This window comes from Oncorhynchus mykiss, chromosome 3, assembly GCF_057628025.1.
Source record: "Oncorhynchus mykiss isolate SJ-2025 chromosome 3, ASM5762802v1, whole genome shotgun sequence".
NCBI classification, from domain to species: domain Eukaryota; kingdom Metazoa; phylum Chordata; class Actinopteri; order Salmoniformes; family Salmonidae; genus Oncorhynchus; species Oncorhynchus mykiss.
In genome coordinates this window covers 53404154-53428627 of record NC_143024.1, presented here as the reverse complement: position 1 = coordinate 53428627, position 24474 = coordinate 53404154, and the positions used below count along the sequence as shown (strand labels likewise).

Sequence of the window (24474 nt, the reverse complement as noted above, 5' to 3'; positions counted from 1 at the left end):
TCATAATCATATATATATATCTTTGAACACCGTAACACGTGACAAACTCAAAACTGGGAAATGTTTACTGGTTGTTCAGGAGACAAAGGGGAATTCAGATGTATGGAATAAATTTGACTAGTTCTGGAAAATAATGGAGCTCAAGGAAATAAGGTAAGGCGTAAGTGCTGCGTGTGCACATTATGTGTGCCAAACAGGTGCTGTTAGATTACAATTTAAATGTATCTAACCGTGTAAACAACACTAAATAAAATATAAGCATAAGAGTCTAAAGTTTTTTTTGTTATTTTTGCCTTTATTACAGCAGGGACCAAAACCACTCGAATTCATTCACGTAATATCCCAAATGGAAATGTTTATTTGTTTACGCTAATTATTCAAGGATCTTTGTTATTTTATTTAAACTAAATAGCTAGATTGCATTTCAAATCATGAATGACTTGTATGCTGTATGATGACATTAACTAATTAATGATTGATACAGTACTGTAGCTTATATAGGTCTCAGTAAGTTACAGTATTAAGACTTTAGTGCAAACAACACTAAATAAATTATAAATAATAGAGGCTGTTCTAACAAAAAAATGGTCAATTCTTTATTACAGCATAGCAAAAATGTAAAACAGACGAATTTGTGAAATGGTTCATCCGAAATGCTGTGGTTAGTGCTCATGAAGGTTTGGTGTTCACACAATCAGAAGGCAGGATCGGTCTTATTTCTGTAGACATCAAAAAAATATAATATCAGTCAAACGTTTTAGAACACCTAGTCGTTCAAGAGTTTCTTTATTTTTACAATTTTCTGCATTGTAGAATAAAAGTGAAGACATCAACTATGAAATAACACAGGGTATCATGTAGTAACCAATAAAGCGTTAGACAAATAAAAATATATGAGATTCTTCAAAGTAACCACCCTTTGCTTGATGACAGCTTTGCACATTCTTTGCATACCTTTCAAATAGCTTCATGAGGTAGTCACCTGGAAAGCATTTCAATTAACAGGTGTGCCTTGTTAAAAGTTAACTTGTGGAATTTATTTCCTTAAAGCTTTTGAGCCAATCAGTTGTGTTGTGACAATGTAGGGGTGGTACACAGAAGATAGCCCTATTTGGTAAAATACCAATTATGGCAAGAACAGCTCAAATAAGCAAAGAACGCCAGTCCATCATTAATTTAAGACATGAAGGTCAGTCAATCCGGAAACTTTCAAGAATTTTGAATTTTTTTTCAAATTATGTCACAAAAACCTTCAAGCGCTAAGATGAAACTGGCTCTCATGAGGACCGCCACAGGAAAGGAAGACCCAGAGTTTCCTCTGCTGCAAAGGATACGTTTATTAGAGTTACCAGCCTCAGAAATTGTATCCCAAATAAATGATTCAGAGTTCAAGTAAGAGACACATCTCAACATCAACTGTTCAGAGGAGACTGCCTGAATCAGGCCTTCATGGTCTAATTGCTGTGTCTTTGTGAGATGCAGAGTATGTGTATGAATGATCTCCACATGTGTGGTTCACACCGTGAAGCATCGAGGAAGAGGTGTGGGGGTGCTTTGCTGGTGACATTGTCTGTGATATATTTAGAATTCAATGCACACTTAACCAGCATGCCTACCACAGCATTCTGCAGCGATATGCCATCCCATCTGGTTTGCACTTAGTCCCACTATCATTTGTTTTTCAACAGGACCAAACACCTCCAGGCTGTGTAAGGGCTATTTGACCAATAAGGAGAGTAATGGAGTGCTGCATCAGCTGACCTGGCCTCCACAATCACGCGATCTCCACGCTATTGAGATGGTATGAGATGAGTTGGACCGCAGAGTAAAGGAAAAGCAGCCAACAAGTGCTCAGCATGTGGGCTCTCCTTCAAGATTGTTGGAAAAGCATTCCAGGTGAAGCTGGTTGAGAGAATGCCAAGAGTGTGGAAAGCTGTCATCAAGGCAAAGGGTGGCTACTTTGAAGAATCTCATCTATTCTGATTTGTTTCACACTTTTTTTGGTTACTACATGATTCCATACTTGTTATTTCATAGTTTTGACGTCTTCACTATTATGCTACAATGTAGAAAACAGGTAAAATAAACTCTTGAACGAGTCGGTGTGTCAAACTTTTGACTGGTACTGTATATGGATGATTTATAAAGCCAGGCACATTTAACAGTTAGGCTATTGATTATAGTTTGGTTTCCTCTCTCCTCACTTTTCTCAGACAATTAAGGCAAAGGCTGTTTTCTCATCTCCAAACTCTGCTGCTGCCTCCACAGCATTGTTCTCGTTACTGGTTACCTTTGCAAAGATGCACATAGCAACATGGTCTAGGAAAATGTGCCACTTCAACAGCGCACTGATGTGTTTCAGAACAGTGGACAGCGACCACTATCCACCGTCAGAGAAAGTGCATCTGTTATAATATAATTTTTAGAAGCGTTGCACCATTATGTAAAAACAATGTAACCATATACAATTTCAATAGCATATCTTAGAGTGATGGACTGTGCCATCCCTATGGCCTCCACAATGAATTACTCCACTCAGACAGGCACAAATCAGACAAGTGTCTTGTACAGCATGATTTTATTTATATTTTTTTGCTACTGCTCGACTAAAGAGATCTTGATCGACCAACAGTTTATTGACCAAACAATCGACCAGTCAACTAAATGGGAAAAGTCCTAATAGACATACTGCTCATATATTCTTATTCTGTATACTTATACAAGAATTTTGCAATATGTAACTTTTCGGGCGACCCAACCAAATTCACAAATGTGTGTTATACATCTGTCTTTCTCACTCTGGGCCTCCCGAGTGGCACAGCAGTCTAAGGCACTAGAGGCGTTACTATAGACCCGGGTTCATTCCCGGGCTGTGCCACAACCAGCTATGGCCAGGAGCCCCATAGGATGGCACACAATTGAGCCAGTGTCTTCCGGGTAAGGGGAGGCTTTAGATGGGGGTCTTTACTTTGCTAATCACACTCTAGTGACTCCTTGTGGCGGGTCGGGTGCCTGCAGGCTGACCCCGGGTCGCCAGTTTAATGGTGTTTTCTGACACATTGGTGCATCTGGTTTCCAGTTTAAGCTGGCAGGTGTTAAGGAGCGCAGTTAGGCGGGTCATGTTTCGGAGGACACATGATTCCACCTTCGGCTCTCCCGTGCCCCTTGTGGATTTTCAGCAATAAGACAAGGTCGAAATTTGGGGGAAAAGGGTCTGACAAAGTCAGAGGTTGAACTATGGTTAAAATATGTGCAGTGAAAAGTGTTGCCAATCAAAAAGGTGTCCCATTAGAGGAAATGAAGGGTTGCATAAAATGTGACAGACAAAAATATATGCATTCATTTGTTTGTTCAACCCCAATCCATCCAATCCATGAGTGCCAAGCAGAGATGCATTGGGTCCCATTTTTTTAAGTTGGCCTATTTATGTAGCGTAGTCAGGTACATGGTTTCTCATGGTCTCATGATGAGGTAGCCCTGCCTGCGAATTCAAAATGGTTTAATGGTAATGACGTTGGTTTCTCCTGAGGGAAAACAGGATTTAGATCACACCTGTGACAGTTCGTATGACTCTACTGGGGGTTAAACTCCAAACCTTCCTAACTCAGGGTGGACACTATCTACAAGGCCACTGAGTATGTACTACGGTTACTGTTATGACTCCTAAATGAGTTGGCCAACTGTGCACTAACCCTGATGTTTACTCACCATACGTCCTCTGCGTCCACATCGCACTCCGCCCCAAACTGACAGATGTCACAGGTAGACGTCTCCTTCTGCCCAGTCTCCGCTGACCCCTCACCCCCTGAGAGAGCAAGAGATGGAAACAGAGACATAAGTCTAACAGATCTAACGCCAAACTTTATTTATTTGATCATTGTATTGTATTTGATTTATTTTTGCTGTTTTCAAAATAGCTAAGCATGCAGCCAGTTAAACCCCTCTTGCTTAACAAACATACACACACAATAACGATATGGTCATTTAACCAACGTATTAGTGGCCGCATGCAGGAATCAAACCCACAACTTCACAGGCCCTTTTAAGGCCCCTACAGACACCCATATATACAAACACACACAGTGTTTCAATAAGTTTACTTCCCCCAGAAACACTAAAACCACAATCTCACAATTCCTCAATCACAAAATGTTACTGTGACCACTAGCAACCGAAGTCAGACGTCTCAAGTGCCTCTACAGCCACCCTATCCAACGATCAGCCCGTACGGTCACTTTGATTCCTACTTTCCTTCCTTCCGTCCCTTCTTTCCCTTTCTCCATCCCTCCCTGTCTCCATCCCTGCCGCCTGAAATCCCTGCTGATATTTCTAGAGTCTCTCCTTTATTCCATCATAAAAAAAAAATATTATGTGTGCTAGGGAGCCACCGGCTGTAGGTGGCAGGACTAGAGTGCTTTCTGGTTGCCTGTGAGCTTATGCTCAAAAAGCATCCCTCAGAGAATCCCTTGTTTCGCATCCTTCATTTACCCCCTACCTTGAGTTGTTGCCTTGTGGTGTTTGTAAATAATCTTTGGACTGGATAATCCTGGTTTTTAGTCTAGCTTTCATCTGGTTTAGTGCCTGTTTGACCTGGTTTGTCCTATTTTGAACTGGTAAGTCAGTTTTAGTGTTAATTTCATGAAGCGTTGTCCTTGTTTTGGTTCGTTCACTATTTGTTTTGCCGACTCTTGTACATGTTTGGTCTGATTAGTGCTTTGGTTTGTCTACACTCGTACATGTTTGGCTTAAAAATCCTTCTTTAACCTGTCTCCTCCCCTTCATCTTCAAGTGACATCAATAAGAGAGCATAGCTTTCAGCTGGATTCACCTGGTCAGCCTATTACTGTTGTAATAATAATTCATAATTAACTTGATTTCTATAGAGCTTTTCATAGAATATCAAAGTGCTTCAAGAGCAAAAAACAAACAAGCAATATTTCATGATAGGTCAACCAATAGAGGCCAACTCTTTGAAATGTGCTTCCTCTGAAGATGTAGAGGGTCAGTTCTTGGCTTGAGAGGAGAGATCTGGTCAGAGGATGGTGGATGACGATGATGGAGTCTGCTGATGATCTTGTAGAGGGCAAGTCTTGGAACCAACCTGACTCTTTTAGCCACTGAACTTCTGTTCCACTCTGTGTAGCACACACTTGGGTGATGCTCAGAGAGCTCACAGCACAAAGTTCAGGATAGTATGTAGCCTGTCGTCCTCACTACGAGCCCTCTGCCTCAGCACTACTGTATTCCTCCATCTCTCATTCCTAACAGGCTTCAGGCAACTCTTCAAATTATGTTCTCAGAAGATCAGCAATTGACAGCCAGGTGAAATCTCAGTGTCCAAATGCATTTTTCAAACAAAAACATTACCCAGCTAGCTAGCCAAGCCAAAAACCTGTCAGCTAGCTAGCTAGCTAGCCTGCGAGAGCAAAATGGTCAAAGTCAGGTGTTCTCTCATTTGTGTCTGGAAGTAGCTAACAAGCTAGCCAACGTTTGCCAGTTAGCTTGGGTGCTTGACTGCCGTTGTGAGGTCAGAACGCTCGGATTAACCTGCATTGGGCCCACAACGTGCCAATGTGAACATGTTTGCTGGGTAGTGCTTTGGTTTGTCTACTCGTGCAAATTTGGTCTGGTAAGCACTTTGTTTTATCTTAATTTGATCTCCCTGTTGCAGGAGAACTTTCCTGCAATACAGATTTAAAAAGGCTTCAGAAGTTTGTAATTTCCACTTTGACATTTTAGACTTGGTTTTCCCTTGTGAAAAATGTATCAATCCCTACATCATGATCGTACATCCATTCATATTTGTCTGGTTAGTTATTTTTTTGTCTACTCTTGTATATACTGTATTCGGTCCGATTGGTGCTTTGGTTTGTGACCCTTTTCTGACTTTCAGTGCCTATTTAGTCTGGGATTGTCTGGATAGCACTTTCTCAATCAAGCCTTGTTTAGGTTATAATTATTTCCTTGTTTTGTTGATCTCAGTATTGGTTCTGACCATGTAAATACATGTGCCTGAAGTCCTAACACACCAGTAGAAAGGAGAAAAAGATTGGCAAAAACAAGAAAATAGAACGTTTCCTTGCAGTGACAGTTTGAAAATTCCTCTCCATTCCTCCATTTTTGTTTGAACCTGTGTCTTTGCCCTTAGGTATTGGCAGAGCACAGACACAAACAAACAAACACACATCCTGAATGCTTAAAACGCTTTCTCTGTCCCTGTCTCTGTGAAGATTATAACCCAGTCAGGCAAGAAAAGGTGTCCATTCTGTATTCATGGGACTATTCTATACTTTAGGTCTCTCCAGAAGATAAGGTGAGCCTCCATTCTCTTAAACAGCAAAAAGCAGCTTGAATCCCAAAGCAGTACTACATACAGTAACAATACCAACTGCAAGTTCCAACCAGAGAAAATATGCAAAATAGTTTACAAAAGGATATATCATACAATTGATTTAGAACATGTGAGTTGCATTCAAGTGTTCAAATGAGGTTTCATTAGACTTGAAGTTGACAGTTCAATTATTCTGTGAATTTTCTTATCCAGGTTGAATTGACATGATTGACTGCTGATTGCAAAACACCTCATTTCAGCCTGTCTTACATATTCTCTGTTGTATAAAACATGAATACATGTCATACTGAAGCTGTATTTTAAACTGCATCCCTTACCCAAACGCTTCACCTCACCTCACACACACAACCATCCACACACACACACGCACGCACACACTACACATAAATACCCCCAACACCCACCTACCCCTCTCCCCACCCACCCTACACTCAGTAAAATTACAAAGTGACTTGGGACACCAGGCAGTGCTTTACCCTCTTTCCTCCCAAGTCCCCATATCCCGATTATTTTGGTCGCAACACTACACAACATCTCCCCTGTTCCTGTCTACTCATCCCAGGAATCAGGAGACACATGAAGGTACTGACTGTAACAAAATGCCCTGTTTGTACTCTTCACATCACACTGTATTGATCGGAACCAGAAGCTGACCAGCGCCCCATTTGGAAAAGAAACAGAAGAATTCTTATATGTTCTACCTGGAACTTGTCACTAATACATATGGTAGCAAATACACTTTTGCAACACTTACAAGATTCATAGAAGATTCCTGTAATAACTGACTTAAATGGGTGGTTAACAATTACACATAACAGAAATGTATTATAAAAAAACATGCAAGAGTGTAAGCTAAGCCTAATAAGGTCCACATGCATGGGGCATACGCAATTTCAATGCACTTGGATCATAGTAATAACAGAAATGTTGCATGTAGTATATAAAAAGCATACAAGAGTGTAAGCTCATGCAATGTGACACTTATTGAAAAAAGAGAAGAGGAGGAAAGGAGGAGGAGCAGGATATACTGCCCAGCCTTAACCATGGGAAAATGTATTTACACAAATGTTGTATTTTTATCATAGTAACACACATACAAATACATCAAACGTACAATCAATCTTTTCCAAAGACCCAAAGGGGGAGCCAAAGACGGAGAACAAAAATGGAGCGAGAAAGGGGGAGAGAGAGAAATAAAGAGAGCGACGAATAAATGGTACGCAACAGATAAGAGATGTATGGTAGAGTTTGATTTTGTTCTCAGTAATAGAGCTCCCCACACTGACCAAGACCCCTCTCTCAACCGAGACAGAGGGAGAGAGTGGGAATGAGAGAGAGATGGAGATTTAGGGCACTCCAGCAGCACCTATCACAGGGATGATGAATGAAGCCCACACACCTCTAAAAAACAGTGTTTCAAGAGCGACCTTGGTTACAAACACAGAGAAGGAAATGGCACGTACAAGCATGGAAGCACACACACACACACACACACACACACACGGTGCTTTGGATGATGAGGACTGTTGCTGGTGTGTGGTCACTAGGACAATGCAGCTTTCAGAATGGAGTAAACCATATGCTTCACTGTTATTACTGGTTGATCCTAATTTCCTTTCAACTCAGTAGAGCTTGATGACTGTAACGTAAAAAGACTGCATGCCACTTTCAATACTTGTACTGGCAAGTATATAGTTTTGATAAGCGATGTGCAAGACATCAATTGAACCAAACCGGCATTGCAGTACATACACAAACCCCTGTTTCCCACTCAATTGATATTGCAGATTGTGGTTACCTATAGCAAAAATCCTCCTTAAAGAGTAACTTTCATGAAAAAAAAAAAAAAAAGCAAACGTTATATATTTATATTCGCTTACTAGTAATCTAGCTCTTTTTGCCCCTAACAGTCCAACTCTACCATTGACATCGTGATGTAGAGGCACCTTGATAAGGTGCATCTGTCACCTCAAGTTATGAAATACACTCTCTTCTAGATGTTTTGGGTGGTGCCACCTCAAGGCTTACTACAAAAGCATGTGACAGCATGCCGTATTTGGCAATGGTCTTGGTAAGTGGAGTGCATCCTTCCTTGCTTCCTTGACTAGACTACTGACGTTACATAATATTCCGTTTCATACACATCGATGTGCTTTTATGGGAAAAAAAAAAATTAAAAAAACGGGCTATAAGGATAACACGTTTATATTCGTAGCTGCATCCATCATAACAAGAAATAGATGACAATGTAGGTCATGACAACTTGTTGTATTTTTTTTCCTAACCATTGATTGGTGGCAAAATCCGCAAAGACAGTTTGCTCATATGGGGCAGATGTATATATTTTCAAATCCTTTATTTACAATATTCTTCCCGTGCCCACATGTCTAACTCAGAAAAGTGAAAGCATACCTTTGAGAGGGGTCGTAGTTGTAGGTTTTTATACAGTACCCAAATCCAATCTGTGAGTTAATTTTACCATTGGAAAAAGAGCTACTGCGTAAATACTTCAATGCGGTTTGAATCTAATTGAGACGCTAATTTTCATTTTCAAGGTGATTGTACGTTTTTTTACCAACACAATACTACAGTAAATGTGAGTCCACATTTCAAAGATTTTTTTTGCACCCCATGGGGAATTAGTGGCAATAGATGTCAATAACTTGGCACCTTACCACTATGAGCTCACTGACCAGATCCTTATTTGCTTGCGATGCACATCATTTTAATATCAGAGCAAGCCATTGGACTTCTGGTAAGTCTGCTTTAGTGAGGAAGTTGGGATTAGGTACAACTATGTTTACCCACCACAAAATGTATATACACTGCTCAAAAAATAAAGGGAACACTTAAACAACACAATGTATCTCCAAGTCAATCACACTTCTGTGAAATCAAACTTAGGAAGCAACACTGATTGACAAATGTCACATGCTGTTGTGCAAATGGAATAGACAACAGGTGGAAATTATAGGCAATTAGCAAGACACCCCCAATAAAGGAGTGGTTCTGCAGGTGATAACCACAGACCACTTCTCAGTTCCTATGCTTCCTGGCTGATGTTTTGGTCACTTTTGAATGCTGGCGGTGCTTTCACTCTAGTGGTAGCATGAGACGGAGTCTACAACCCACACAAGTGGCTCAGATAGTGCAGCTCATCCAGGATGGGACATCAATGCGAGCTGTGGCAAGAAGGTTTGCTGTGTCTGTCAGCGGAGTGTCCAGAGCATGGAGGCGCTACCAGGAGACAGGCCAGTACATCAGGAGACATGGAGGAGGCCGTAGGAAGGCAACAACCCCGCAGCAGGACCGCTACCTCCGCCTTTGTGCAAGGAGGAGCAGGAGGAGCACTGCCAGAGCCCTGCAAAATGACCTCCAGCAGGCCACAAATGTGCATGTGTCTGCTCAAACGGTCAGAAACAGATTCCATGAGGGTGGTATGAGGGCCCGACATCCACAGGTGGAGGTTGTCCTTACAGCCCAACACCGTGCAGGATGTTTGGCATTTGCCAGAGAACACCAAAAATTGGCAAATTCACCACTGGCGCCCTGTGCTCTTCACAGATGAAAGCAGGTTCACACTGAGCACGTGACAGACGTGACAGTCTGGAGATGCCGTGGAGAACGTTCTGCTGCCTGCAACATCCTCCAGCATGACCGGTTTGGCGGTGGGTCAGTCATGGTGTGGGGTGGCATTTCTTTGGGGGGCCGCACAGCCCTCCATGTGCTCGCCAGAGGTAGCCTGACTGCCATTAGGTACCGAGATGAGATCCTCAGACCCCTTGTGAGACCATATGCTGGTGCGGTTGGCCCTGGGTTCCTCCTAATGTAAGACAATGCTAGACCTCATGTGGCTGGAGTGTGTCAGCAGTTCCTGCAAGAGGAAGGCATTGATACTATAGACTGGCCCGTACGTTCCCCAGACCTGAATCCAATTGAGCACATCATGTCTCGCTCCATCCACCAACGCCACGTTGCACAACAGACTGTCCAGGAGTTGGCGGATGCTTTAGTCCAGGTCTGGGAGGAGATCCCTCAGGAGACCATCCGCCACCTCATCAGGAGCATGCCCAGGCGCTGTAGGGAGGTCATACATGCACGTGGAGGCCACACACACTACTGAGCCTCATTTGGACTTGTTTTAAGGACATTACATCAAAGTTGGATCAGCCTGTAGTGTGGTTTTCCACTTTAATTTTGAGTGTGACTCCAAATCCAGACCTCCATGGGCTGAGAAATCTGACTTCCATTGATAATTTTGTGTGATTTTGTTGTCAGCACAGTCAACTATGTAAAGAAAAAAGTATTTAATAAGAGTATTTCATTCATTCAGATCTAGGATGTGTTATTTTAGTGTTCCCTTTATTTTTTGGGATCAGTGTTCATGAGCAATTCCCCCCAACTTGTCAACTGAATACAGTTTAAGGAGTTGGGAAATGACTGAAATTGGGTTTGAGAGTTACCCTTTAAAAGGTAAAAGAAACAAATCTTCTTAAATGAACATGCTACAAACAAAAAAAGGAAGTTGATAATATGACAGCAATAACAGTGTGCTGGGTGAGTTGTTTTTCGTGGCAATGACATGACCCCCCTACATTCTGAAATTGTATTTTTGCCCCCCATCCAGTCTTATTAATGTGCTCTGATAAAAAAAAAGAGGCTGCGGGGTGCTTTAGGACCATGCGGACACCTCAGAGCGGTCGGGTAGGCTGTTTGGCCGAGTGGATTTAGAACCGAGAGGACACCAGAGCATGCACCACAGAGCATGCGGCTGTTGTCTGTGTGTGTTGTACTTTTTCTCCAAGTTGGGAAGAAACTGGCTACTCTTTATTTGACTGATGTACGTAGCTGGCAAGGCAATAGATGTTTGACTTAACAGAAAAACATATTTATTGTGCTAAGTTAGTAGTGCAACTGACATGTAACGTTAGCTAATGCATTTCATGTTTCATCCTGTCTGGACTGAAGTTCTGTCTGAAGCGAATGAACTAGCTAGCTAGTAGCTACCACAGTCAGTTCAGCTCTAGTTACTGTATCTGTTAGGTAACCAAGCCCCCTTCGTTTTTTTCATTTTTACTTTATTTGAACGTTTCTATTATTATTTCCTATGACCGACAAGCACATCTGGTCTGGACATCAAATCAGGGATTACTTTCCACAAATTCGACTTTCCAAACCTGGAAGCTTTGTATTGAATATCCAAAGCAATTCCATTCATCACAGGAGTCCTCGCAAAAAGACACAGAATAGGTGCTGGCGTTCTAGTCAGACTAAGGAGAAGGGCAAAGCACCCTCCACTTCCTAGTATATTACACGTTTAGAGCATACATTTCCTACCAGAGTGATAGTTAATCAGTTTTACTGAGAATTCGCTAAATGGGAAGGTGCTATTGGTGGCTATACAGCCTGCAGTGTTTTCTGTACATCGCATGGACAGGAAAAAATTACTTTGCAGGAAAAACAAAGGTGGAGGAGTATCTTTTATGATAAACTACTCATGGTGTCATTGTAGGAATGTACAAACCCTCAAGATTTTCCCCCGACCTGGAATACCGCATGATCAAATGCCTGATTCGGTCTTATATAGCAACATTTGAAATTGTGCTTTTTACATTGGATAAAAGTAGATAGCTAGAAAATGGTATATCATACAGTACAGGAACAATGGGAAAGTAATTCTGCTTTAAGATTTGATAAACTTACAAAGTTGTCTTTTGAGAAAATGGTTTTGGTACACCCACTGGAGAGCCCTTTGTCTACACCCATTCTGCATCGCTCACACCCTCTTAAGCTTTAGCCCCACCCATCACTTTAAGGATTCACATGTGAGGCTATGTAGTAAACAACCAACGATTTCAAGACTAAAGGCTGGTTTATACTACGGGTATGTTTGTTAATTTAATCTGGAATGCCAGAGTGTCCTCTGGGCATTCGTAAACTCAGAGTCGGGGAGTAGGGTTGATCCGAGCGTTCTGACCTAACAACATCAATCAAGCGCCCAAGCGAACTGGCTAACATTGGCTAGCTTCCTAGCTACTTCCAGACAGAAATGAAAGAACAGCTCACTGACCATTTTACTCGACCTAGCAGACATGGTTAGGCTATTTTTATGTTATCCAGAGCGTTGGTGACTGCAACTGTGCTGCTGGCAACAATTTAATTACGCTTTTTTTGACAAAGTTTACTGACACTGGCCATATTCAATGGGTGTTGAGCATTCATACATTTGTCAGTTAATCTATATTCTGGCACACTTAGACGACAGTGCTTTGAAATCAGAGTAGATAGCCAAAGCGAATTTCCCTGATATGTCTATCGACAGTTGTCGCAGTGACATCATGAACATTCTATTGAAATAGTTACTTGCGTAGTGGAGTCTTTTGTTAAGACATGTAGGTAGCTAGCTAGCTAGCTAGCTGAACAGTGAACCATTATCCCAACTCATAACATTACTATCCTGCATGAATCTGCAGGTAACTAACCAACCAGGTTCAATGTTAGCTATCTTACATTAGCCATAACTAGAAATGCAAATGGCTCTGAGATACCAATAATATTACTACACAGATCATACATGTAACATTAGCTAGCTAGCCAGCCAGCTAATGTTAGCTAGCTAACAATACACATTAACTTAAAATGAAAATGACTTTCTGACAAAATTGGAAATGTGAAATATCTGAAAATGTAGCTAGCTAGACTATGTTACCCCTACACATGGATGGACAAGGATGCCATGGTTGCCCTTAGTTTGAAGATGTAATCCGGAGACACGTGTTTTACACAACAGCCTTCTGTGTGTTCTCTTTTCGACTCCGTCTGCATATTTGCAATTTAATGGCAGAATTTTCTCCACCTCCTTAACTATCATACTCTAATTCCACTGATTTCAAAACTCAGTCCTCCAGAAAGTGGAGAGTAACACTTCTGCAGTTTTACTACATTATATCTTTGAAAAAAGCCGTGTTAGAAAGGATTCCCTACACATACTGACTAGCTGTTATGGACAGAAAATTGCAACATGGCAGACCAATCCAAACTCATATTTTGGCATGTCCAGTCCACTCATTATCTCAGCCAATCATGGCTAGTGGGAAGGTTGCTTACTTTTTCTGTGGCTGAACAAACTAGGCACATCATTTAACAAATGTATTCGTATTTTCAGATGGCATACAAGTTTGATATTAAGGCACATTTCTGCCCAGATATGCATTTTGATTAAAAAAAAGTTGAAGTTCAAATAGCTCTCCTGTGAAGTAGTGACAAGCGACATACACCTAGTTTCCTGAAACGAGTCACATATGCACCTTAGAAATGATTTGCACGGACTATCCACAAGTGGCGGTCGGTGACATTTAAGATGAGGGAGGATTGTAATTTTTTTATGAGCATTGCCTTATTTCTATTACAACATTTAGGATGACAGTCATTCCTATTCCATTCAACCAGCTCAATGTAACATTGATAGGTTAAGGCTACAACCTAGCCTATGAATGAAAGTTTACAACGTAGGTGCACACATCAAGGGAATTTTGAGTAATCAAGGTGACAGACGGACACATTCAATATCGCCTTGCACACTCTTGCCTGCATCAAGCTGATCTAGGGTATAATCATTAGTCCAACAGTTGCTATTGGACAAATTCAGGTATGTTTCTCCCCATTTCATTCCATTTTCTTCCATTTAAGAAATGTTTTTCAACAGAATCGGTGGAATGAATACACCCCAGATCACATGCAAACAGTTCACTTTCATAGCAGCCACATAAAAACAGCATAATCTTTGCTCGTTGTCTTTATAACTATCTAAGTGCTCTCCTCCTCTCACCTTTTCCCTTTGTGTGTGTGGACTTCAGTGCACAACACATCAGCTGTGACCAGGCAAAAAAAACTTTCCAAGCCAAACCTTCATAACCATGACCGCTAACCACTACACACAGCCTATATTTGTTAGGCGGAGCGACACAGGGGAATCCAAGAGCAGACTCAGACGAGGAAATAGGGATGAATGAACCAAGATATTTATTATAACACAGGGAGATATGGAGTGTAGATCCAGGGAAGCTCGGATGAGTTGTAGTAAACCAAATGTGGAGACTGAGGTTGGAGTGAGCTGGGTAGAACTGGGTAAACAGGTCTGGAGGGGAATCCAAGGTAGTGGTGGTGAGCTAAATCCAGAACAGGGAAGTAGGGTGGTGAGATGTGGAACGGGAGACAGGAGACAGAGCGGTAAACTGCAATGAGAGGATAAACAGCGTCAGGCAGGGAAGCTGGCACAGCAGAGTAACAGGATCTTGAATAATCATAAATAGCTAGAAGCATGAACTGACTGAGCAGAGATTACAATCTGGCAGAGTGGATGTGGACTGAGTATTTGTAGAGGTCTTGATTATGAAACGAGTTGCAGCTGCTAGGGACCTGCTCTGACTCCAGCACACCTGTCTCCAACCACAGTCACACGGAGAGGGAGAGGGAGAGAGAGTGTGCTGGGAGAGAAACTGCAGGTCAAGAAGACACAGAATGAACACAAGAGGACATAGCGGGAGCAGCATATTGTTGCCATGTCTAAGTAAATATACTGTAGCTACTAGAACTAACGTGTTAGCGAACCCATACAAAACAAGCTACAATCATGCAGTACAGTGTACAGTCAGAAAGCAGTTTAGAAGTTACATCGGTGGCAAAAGAGTAATAAAACCAAAAGCTTACCTTGACTTGGAAGAGTTCCAGTGTTGGATAGCCATAGCCAGCTAGTTAACATAGCATATGTCTCTGTTTGAGTAGGCTAAACTAGATAGCTGCATTTTCTAGTTAAGTGAAAGTAAAATATATATTATTTCTCCTTAATTTTGGAAGAAATTAATTTATTCAAAACTATTCAACTATTGTCTCTCTTTTAGTCAACTACTCACCACATTTTATGCACTGCAGTGCTAACTAGCTCTAGCTTATGCTTTCAGTACTAGATTCATTCTCTGATCCTTTAATTGGTTGGACAACATGTCAGTTCATGCTGCAAGAGCTCTGATATGTTGGAGGATGTTCTCCGGAACTTGTCATAATTACTGTGTAATTCTATGGAAGTGGGTGAGAACCATGAGCCTCGTAGGTTTTGTATTGAAGTCGATGTACCCAGAGGCGGACAAAATGTAACTGTCCTCCAGCTACACCATTGGGCTATATTACAGAATGCCCCTAAGCCTACTGTAAACCTTCATTGCAAAACAGTTTGTTTCAATCAATTATTTGGTGACGTGAATAGATTTAGTATAGTTTTATCTAAAAGGATAACTTTTTTAAATATTTCACAATTAATTTTTTTATGAAATTCACTGAGTAAGATGGTCTTCCCCTTCGTCCTCTGAGAAGCCTCCACTGCTACCCACACATCCAACCCTTACAAACACACACACACACACACAACAACCACACAGTCAAAACTCATACACAGACTGCACACAGTCAACGCTGCTGTTCTAATATACACTATTGATTTCTCTAACCACTATATATTTGTAAATATAGTATATAATTATTACTATTACTTGTTATTTTTTACTTGACTCTTTTCATTGTTATTACTGATCATTGATGAATGTACTGCATTGTTGAGGGAGCATTTTTCTGCACCTTTTATACCTGCTGTACACTGTATGTGACATACATTTTATTTTGATACAGGAAATCATATAGCAGTTGTCGAAATCATTGATAGTGTCTAGGGAGAACGTCATCATGAACTATAGGGAATGGAGGACTATTCACTCTCTGAACCATAATCTGCCTGCACTGAGAGATGATCCATTATTAGAAGACTTGCACCGACAATTAAACGATTAAAAAAATCTATCAAAATGACATTATCAACAGCCTGGTGCCCCTAATCATTGAATCTGTGAAAGTGGCACACAGGGCCCATGCACATATGAATAGAGGCCACAGTCAAACAATCCATAAACATAATGGACATTGATATCGAAAAAGATGATATCACTGAAGTCCAGATTCAAATGTTTCATTTGTTTTCTTCTTTTTTTTGTCTATAGCTCTTTTTACAAAGTCATTTGTTACCAGCAGCCAAATGGCCTTGCCTGAATTCTCAAAAGCAAGTCAAGGGCGACAGAAGCAATGACAGGGATGAAAAAATGACAAAGAATACGAGACATGGCGGTAATGACTGCAATGTAAATAATGACACTATTAAGGGATTTGATGAGAGGCGAAAGGGAAACACAAAACTTGTAAATATCCCACAGGTAGGGTGAGGAATGTTGAATTTCTATGGAAAAGAACCGTCAACCATCTATTTTCATAAAAGGAGACATGTATACATTATATATGACAGTGTCATTGGTTTGTGGCATTGGTTTATATGCTATTGGTACAGTACCTAAAAAGGCCAAGCGCAAATGTCACATTTGGTGACACGTTTAAGCTTTTTGTTGTTTTAATTAATCTGAAACAGAGTGAAAAACGTCATACAGCAGTAAACCATGTGTGGCCCCTCGAGAGTTAACCATTGAATATTATCCAGAGACGGGTGTTGAAAATTTGCTTGAAATACAGGCCTGCCTACACACGGTGCAATGGATTGGATCTGTCTTTATCCTAAACCCTACAATGACAATTAAATCCATTGAGGGACCCCAAGAGCCTAATGTTGACAGTGTTAGACTATTAAATGGGTTATTCTCATGCTGGAGCACTACCCAATCACGAACTGACAACAATCACTCCCCAACAAGGTGTGCAAAGGAATACTGATAAGATGATTAGAAAAAATACTTATTCATCGCTTAGCCTTAGTAGACAGTGACACTTCTACGGTGTAACACCCTGACCATAGTTTGCTTTGTATGTTTCTATGTTTTGTTTGGTCAGGGTGTGATCTGAGTGGGCATTCTATGTTGTGTGTCTAGTTTGTCTGTTTCTGTGTTTGGCCTGATATGGTTCTCAATCAGAGGCAGGTGTTAGTCATTGTCTCTGATTGGGAACCATATTTAGGTAGCCTGTTTGGTGGGTGATTGTTCCTGTCTCTGTGTTTGCACCAGATAGGGCTGTTTTGTTTTTTCACATTTCTTGTTTTGTTAGTCTATTCATGTATAGTTTCTTTATTAAAGAACCATGAATAATAACCACGCTGCGTTTTGGTCCGCCTCTCCTTCGACTCAAGAAAACCGTTACAGAATCACCCACCACAACAGGACCAAGCGGCGTGGTAACAGGCAACAGCGGCGCAAAGAGGAATGGACATGGGACGATGTATTGGATGGCAAGGGTTGCTACACATGGGAGGAGATCCTGGCGGGAAAGGATCACCTTCCATGGGAACATGTGGAGGCAGCTAGGAGAGCAGAGGCAGCCGGAGAGAGGAGCCAGCGATATGAGGGAACACGGCTGGCAAGGAAGCCCGAGAGGCAGCCCCAAAAATGTATTGGAGGGGGGCACACAGGAAGTATGGCGAAGCCAGGTAGGAGACCTGTTTTTTTATTTTTTTATTTCACCTTTATTTAACCAGGTAGGCTAGTTGAGAACAAGTTCTCATTTGCAACTGCGACCTGGCCAAGATAAAGAATAGCAGTATGAGCAGACAACACAGAGTTACACATGGAGTAAACAATTAACAAGTCAATAACACAGTAGAAAACAAAGGGGGAGTCTATATACAATGTGTGCAAAAGGCATGAGGTAGGCGAATAATTACAATTTTGCAGATTAACACTGGAGTGATAAATGATCAGATGGTCATGTACAGGTAGAGATATTGGTGTGCAAAAGAGCAGAAAAATAAATAAATAAAAACACCTGCTGGAGCGCGTGCTACGGATGGGTGTTGCCATCGTGACCAGTGAGCTGAGATAAGGCGGAGCTTTACCTAGCATGGACTTGTAGATGACCTGGAGCCAGTGGGTCTGGCGACGAATATGTAGCGAGGGCCAGCCGACTAGAGCATACAAGTCGCAGTGGTGGGTGGTATAAGGTGCTTTAGTGACAAAACGGATGGCACTGTGATAGACTGCATCCAGTTTGCTGAGTAGAGTGTTGGAAGCCATTTTGTAGATGACATCGCCGAAGTCGAGGATCGGTAGGATAGTCAGTTTTACTAGGGTAAGCTTGGCGGCGTGAGTGAAGGAGGCTTTGTTGCGGAATAGAAAGGCGACTCTTGATTTGATTTTCGATTGGAGATGTTTGATATGAGTCTGGAAGGAGAGTTTGCAGTCTAGCCAGACACCTAGGTACTTATAGATGTCCACATATTCTAGGTCGGAACCATCCAGGGTGGTGATGCTAGGCGGGGATGCGGGTGCAGGCAGCGATCGGTTGAAAAGCATGCATTTGGTTTTACTAGCGTTTAAGAGCAGTCGGAGGCCACGGAAGGAGTGTTGTATGGCATTGAAGCTTGTTTGGAGGTTAGATAGCACAGTGTCCAATAACGGGCCGAAAGTATATAGAATGGTGTCGTCTGCGTAGAGGTGGATCAGGGAATCGCCCGCAGCAAGAGCAACATCATTGATGTATACAGAGAAAAGAGTCGGCCCGAGAATTGAACCCTGTGGCACCCCCATAGAGACTGCCAGAGGACCGGACAGCATGCCCTCCGATTTGACACACTGAACTCTGTCTGCAAAGTAATTGGTGAACCAGGAAAGGCAGTCATCCGAAAAACCGAGGCTACTGAGTCTGCCGATAAGAATATGGTGATTGACAGAGTCGAAAGCCTTGGCAAGGTCGATGAAGACGGCTGCACAGTACTGTCTTTTATCGATGGCGGTTATGATATCGTTTAGTACCTTGAGTGTGGCTGAGGTGCACCCGTGACCGGCTCGGAAACCAGATTGCACAAACCAGATTGCACAGCGGAGAAGGTACAGTGGGATTCGAGATGGTCAGTGACCTGTTTGTTGACTTGGCTTTCGAAGACCTTAGATAGGCAGGGCAGGATGGATATAGGTCTGTAACAGTTTGGGTCCAGGGTGTCTCCCCCTTTGAAGAGGGGGATGACTGCGGCAGCTTTCCAATCCTTGGGGATCTCAGACGATATGAAAGAGAGGTTGAACAGGCTGGTAATAGGGGTTGCGACAATGGTGGCGGATAGTTTCAGAAATAGAGGGTCCAGATTGTCAAGCCCAGCTGATTTGTACGGGTCCAGGTTTTGCAGCTCTTTCAGAACATCTGCTATCTGGATTTGGGTAAAGGAGAACCTGGAGAGGCTTGGGCGAGGAGCAGCGGGGGGGGCGGGGCTGTTGGCCGAGGTTGAAGTAGCCAGGCGGAAGGCATGGCCAGCCGTTGAGAAATGCTCATTGAAGTTTTCGATAATCATGGATTTATCGGTGGTGACCGTGTTACCTAGCCTCAGTGCAGTGGGCAGCTGGGAGGAGGTGCTCTTGTTCTCCATGGACTTCACAGTGTCCCAGAACTTTTTGGAGTTGGAGCTACAGGATGCAAACTTCTGCCTGAAGAAGCTGGCCTTAGCTTTCCTGACTGACTGCGTGTATTGGTTCCGGACTTCCCTGAACAGTTGCATATCACGGGGACTATTCGATGCTATTGCAGTCCGCCACAGGATGTTTTTGTGCTGGTCGAGGGCAGTCAGGTCTGGGGTGAACCAAGGGCTGTATCTGTTCTTAGTTCTGCATTTTTTGAACGGAGCATGCTTATCTAAAATGGTGAGGAAGTTACTTTTAAAGAATGACCAGGCATCCTCAACTGACGGGATGAGGTCAATGTCCTTCCAGGATACCCGGGCCAGGTCGATTAGGAAGGCCTGCTCACAGAAGTGTTTTAGGGAGCGTTTGACAGTGATGAGGGGTGGTCGTTTGACTGCGGCTCCGTAGCGGATACAGGCAATGAGGCAGTGATCGCTGAGATCCTGGTTGAAGACAGCGGAGGTGTATTTGGAGGGCCAGTTGGTCAGGATGACGTCTATGAGGGTGCCCTTGTTTACAGAGTTAGGGTTGTACCTGGTGGGTTCCTTGATGATTTGTGTGAGATTGAGGGCATCTAGCTTAGATTGTAGGACTGCCGGGGTGTTAAGCATATCCCAGTTTAGGTCACCTAACAGAACAAACTCTGAAGCTAGATGGGGGGCGATCAATTCACAAATGGTGTCCAGGGCACAGCTGGGAGCTGAGGGAGGTCGGTAGCAGGCGGCAACAGTGAGAGACTTATTTCTGGAGAGAGTAATTTTCAAAATTAGTAGTTCGAACTGTTTGGGTATGGACCTGGAAAGTATGACATTACTTTGCAGGCTATCTCTGCAGTAGACTGCAACTCCTCCCCCTTTGGCAGTTCTATCTTGACGGAAGATGTTATAGTTGGGTATGGAAATCTCTGAATTTTTGGTGGCCTTCCTGAGCCAGGATTCAGACACAGCAAGGACATCAGGGTTAGCAGAGTGTGCTAGAGCAGTGAGTAAAACAAACTTAGGGAGGAGGCTTCTGATGTGCCAACTTCCTGTGCCAACTTCCTGTGCTTACCGGAGGGCTAGAGAGACCGGGCAGGCACTGTTATGCTTTGGAGCGCACAGTGTCCCCAGTGCGGGTGCATAGCCCGGTGCGGTACATTCCAGCTCCGCGTATCGGCCAGGCTAGAGTGGGCATCGAGCCAAGTGCCATGAAGCCGGCTCTACGCATCTGGTCTCCAGTGCGTCTCCTTGGGCCGGCTTACATGGCACCAGCCTTGCGCACGGTGTCGCCGGTTCGCCTGCATAGCCCAGTGCGGGCTGTTCCACCTCGCCGCACTGGCATGGCGACCGGGACCATTCAACTGGGTAAGGTTGGGCAGGCTCAGTGCTCAAGAGCTCCAGTGAGCCTGCACGGTCCGGTCTATCCGGTACCACCTCCACGCACCAGCCCTCCGGTGGCAGCCCCCCGCACCAGGCTGTCTCTCCGTCTCATCCTTACAGGTGCTCCTGCCTGTCCAGCGCTGCCGGAGCCTTCCTCCTCTCCAGCGCTGCCGGAGTCTCCCGCCTCTCCGGCGCTGCTAAAACCTTCCTCCTCTCCAGCGCAGCCGGAGTCTCCCGCCTGTTCGGCGCTGCCAGAACTCCCGCCCCTCAGTCCAGAGGCGCCAGAGCCCCTCATTCCTGAGGCGCCAGAGCTCCTCAGTCCAGTGCTGCCAGAGCCTTCCTCTCCAGCGTTGCCGGGACCACCCCAGTCGACCTCTCACTGACAAGCTGTTTTAACCCACAGGACTGCCGCTGATGTCTTTTGTTTTTCGCATCATTCTCGGTAAACCCTACAGTGTCGTGTGTGAAAAGCACAGGAAGTCGGTAATTTCTGAGATACTGGACACGGTGCGCCTGGCACCGACGATCATACCACGCTCAAAGTCGTTAAGGTCCCTCGTTTTGCCAATTCAAATGTTCAATCGAACAGTAGCTGAATGATTTGATTTGATTTGAATGACTCGATGCCTGTCTGACTGCTTTAAATAGCAAGCCACAGCCATGTGACTCACTGTCTTTAGGAGCAAAACATTTTTGTGCAGGTGTACCTAATAAACGGTCACTGAGTATATATCAGGAAAAACAACTTTGTTTACTGTAGCTAGAGAATTGTTATGTTGCATATTGTTCCAAAGAATGAAGGTTTTCAATAGGCTAGTTGTGCAATTGCTCACCCAGTGAGGCGTTACATTTTCCAAATAACAGAATGTGAAATCCTCAAAGCAATATGTTTCATCATCTATTTGTCTTTGATCTTTCCTTAGTAATTACCCAACATGCAATAGTCATTACCCAACATGCAATATTCTGTCAAATGACATACTCTGTGTAAATACACAGTAATTGGTGCTACTGCTACAAAACCAGACATTTTGCCTGAAACTGTACATTCTCACAATCCCCTTTTCCCCTCCAAAATAACCAAAATGGCCATGAGTCCATGACAGGTAGCTAACACCAGTACAGTGGAAACAGGTTTGACAACTGGGTTACCCAGTTTGAATTGGGCTCCGTTCAAAAGTAGTGCACTATACAGGGAACAGGGTGCCATTTGGGAGGCAACCCAGATTTGGGAAGGGAGCATGCTGCTCTGTTTATCAATCTGTGCACCACTGCTCCTCACTGCAGAAGAGCATTCTGCTCTCCACTCTCTATGCCAGCAGATGGATAGAGAGCAAAATATGTTGAGCAGAAACACATACTCATTCTTGTCCAAGTGGATGTATGCACACAGACAAACATGCTCATCCTGGACATTGACAGAACTACGTATCTACACACACACACACACAAATGACCATACACATTCACATTAGATATATGCTTGCATATAAACAAATGCATGTAGTGTATGTACACACACACATGCACACACATACAGTGTATGCACAGGCACACACTACATACCCACAACTACACACGCACATATAGACAATCCATGTCGCTACAGTGTCTCTCTGAAAACATAATAAAGGGGGTTGCAGTCTGCCTTGAAGTTTTCATCCAGGTATACGGGTAAGAAACTAGCTACAGTTCCAGATATATCTCATTTCTAATTTTGTCAGAAAGCTGTTTTCATTGCAAGTCAAAGCTTGCTGTTAGCTAGCCAGCTGGAGTTCGATAGCTGGCTTGCTAACTAACATTGAACCTATTTGGTTAACTTTAGCTAGCTATGACAATCAGTTTGTATTGCTAGTAACGTTACACTATGGATTGGGATTTTAGTTCATGTTTTAGCAAGCAAACGTTAACTTCATTGGGGTAGGGGGCAGTATTGGGTAGCTTGGATAAAAAACGTGCCCAAATTAAGCTGCCTGCTACTCAGGCGTAAAAGCTAGAATATGCATATAATTAGTAAATTTGGATAGAAAACACTCTAAAGTTTCTAAAACTGTTTGAATGATGTCTGAGTATAAGGTAACTCATATGGCAGGCAAAAACCTGAGGAAAAATCCAACCAGGAACTGGGAAATTTGGTTTGTAGTTTAACTCCATTCCGCCCCCATTGAAGATAAAGGGTGATATTAGTTATGTTTCACTTCCCAAGGCTTCCACTAGATGTCAACAGTATTTAGAACCTGTTTTGAGGATTCTACTCTAAAGGAGGGGCTCATAAGGGCTCTTTGAGAGAGTGGTCTGGCAGAGTGCCAAAGCCTCGGTCTGGCACGCTCACGTGAAAGGTAGCTACGTTCCACTTAATTTGTACAGACAAAGGAATTGTCCGGTTGGAACATTAATGACGTTTTATGGTAAAAACATCCTAAAGATTGATTCCATGAAGAATATCAAAGGTAAGTGAATATTTATAATGCTATTTCTGAGTAATGTTGACTACCCAATATGGCGGGTATCTTTTTGGCTGCTTTGTTGTCTAAAGGCTGTACTCAGATTATTGCATGGTTTGCTTTCTCCGTAATGTTTTTTTGAAATCTGACACAGCGGTTGCATTAAGGAGAAGTTTATCTAAAGTTCCATGTATAATAGTCGTATCTTTATCAATGTTTATTATGAGTATTTCTGTAAATTGATGTAGCTCTCTGCAACATCACCACATGTTTTAGAACTACTGAACATTATCAAACAAAACATATCTCTATTTCTGCTTTTTGTGACTCCTCTCTTTGGCTGGAAAAAATGGCTGTTTTTCTGTGGCTTGGTGGTGACCTAGCATAATCGTTTGTGGTGCTTTCGCTGTAAATCCTTTTTGAAATCAGACACTGTGGATGGATTAACGAGAATTGTATCTTTAAAATGGTGTAAAATACTTGTATGCTTGAGGAATTTTAATTGAGATTTTTGTTGTTTTGAACTTGGCGCCCTGCACTTTCACTAGCTGTTGCGGGGGGGGGGGTTCCGCTAGCGGAACGAGGTTCCAGTCCTAGACAGGTTAACAACTCATGTCTAAACAAAAGACTCCAAGTTAAAGCTGGCAGTTACAGTGCCTTGCGAAAGTATTCGGCCCCCTTGAACTTTGCGACCTTTTGCCACATTTCAGGCTTCAAACATAAAGATATAAAACTGTATTTTTTTGTGAAGAATCAACAACAAGTGGGACACAATCATGAAGTGGAACGACATTTATTGGATATTTCAAACTTTTTTAACAAATCAAAAACTGAAAAATTGGGCGTGCAAAATTATTCAGCCCCCTTAAGTTAATACTTTGTAGCGCCACCTT

At 42.8% G+C, this 24474-nt stretch overlaps 1 protein-coding gene and 1 long non-coding RNA gene across 3 annotated transcripts in view; one reads left to right on the top strand and one right to left on the bottom strand.

Annotated features, from left to right (window-relative positions):
• LOC149984588 (uncharacterized) overlaps positions 1-24474 on the top strand; it is a 238972-nt gene that overhangs the window by 1150 nt on the left and 213348 nt on the right. The gene's annotated exons all lie outside the window — the stretch shown is intronic.
• Positions 1-24474, bottom strand: part of LOC110519971 (tomoregulin-2-like) — a 182662-nt gene that overhangs the window by 23562 nt on the left and 134626 nt on the right. Inside the window, exon 5 of the mRNA XM_021596899.3 lies at positions 3709-3805. Within this exon, the coding sequence (XP_021452574.1) occupies positions 3709-3805 (97 nt within the window). The remainder of the gene's footprint in view (positions 1-3708; positions 3806-24474) is intronic.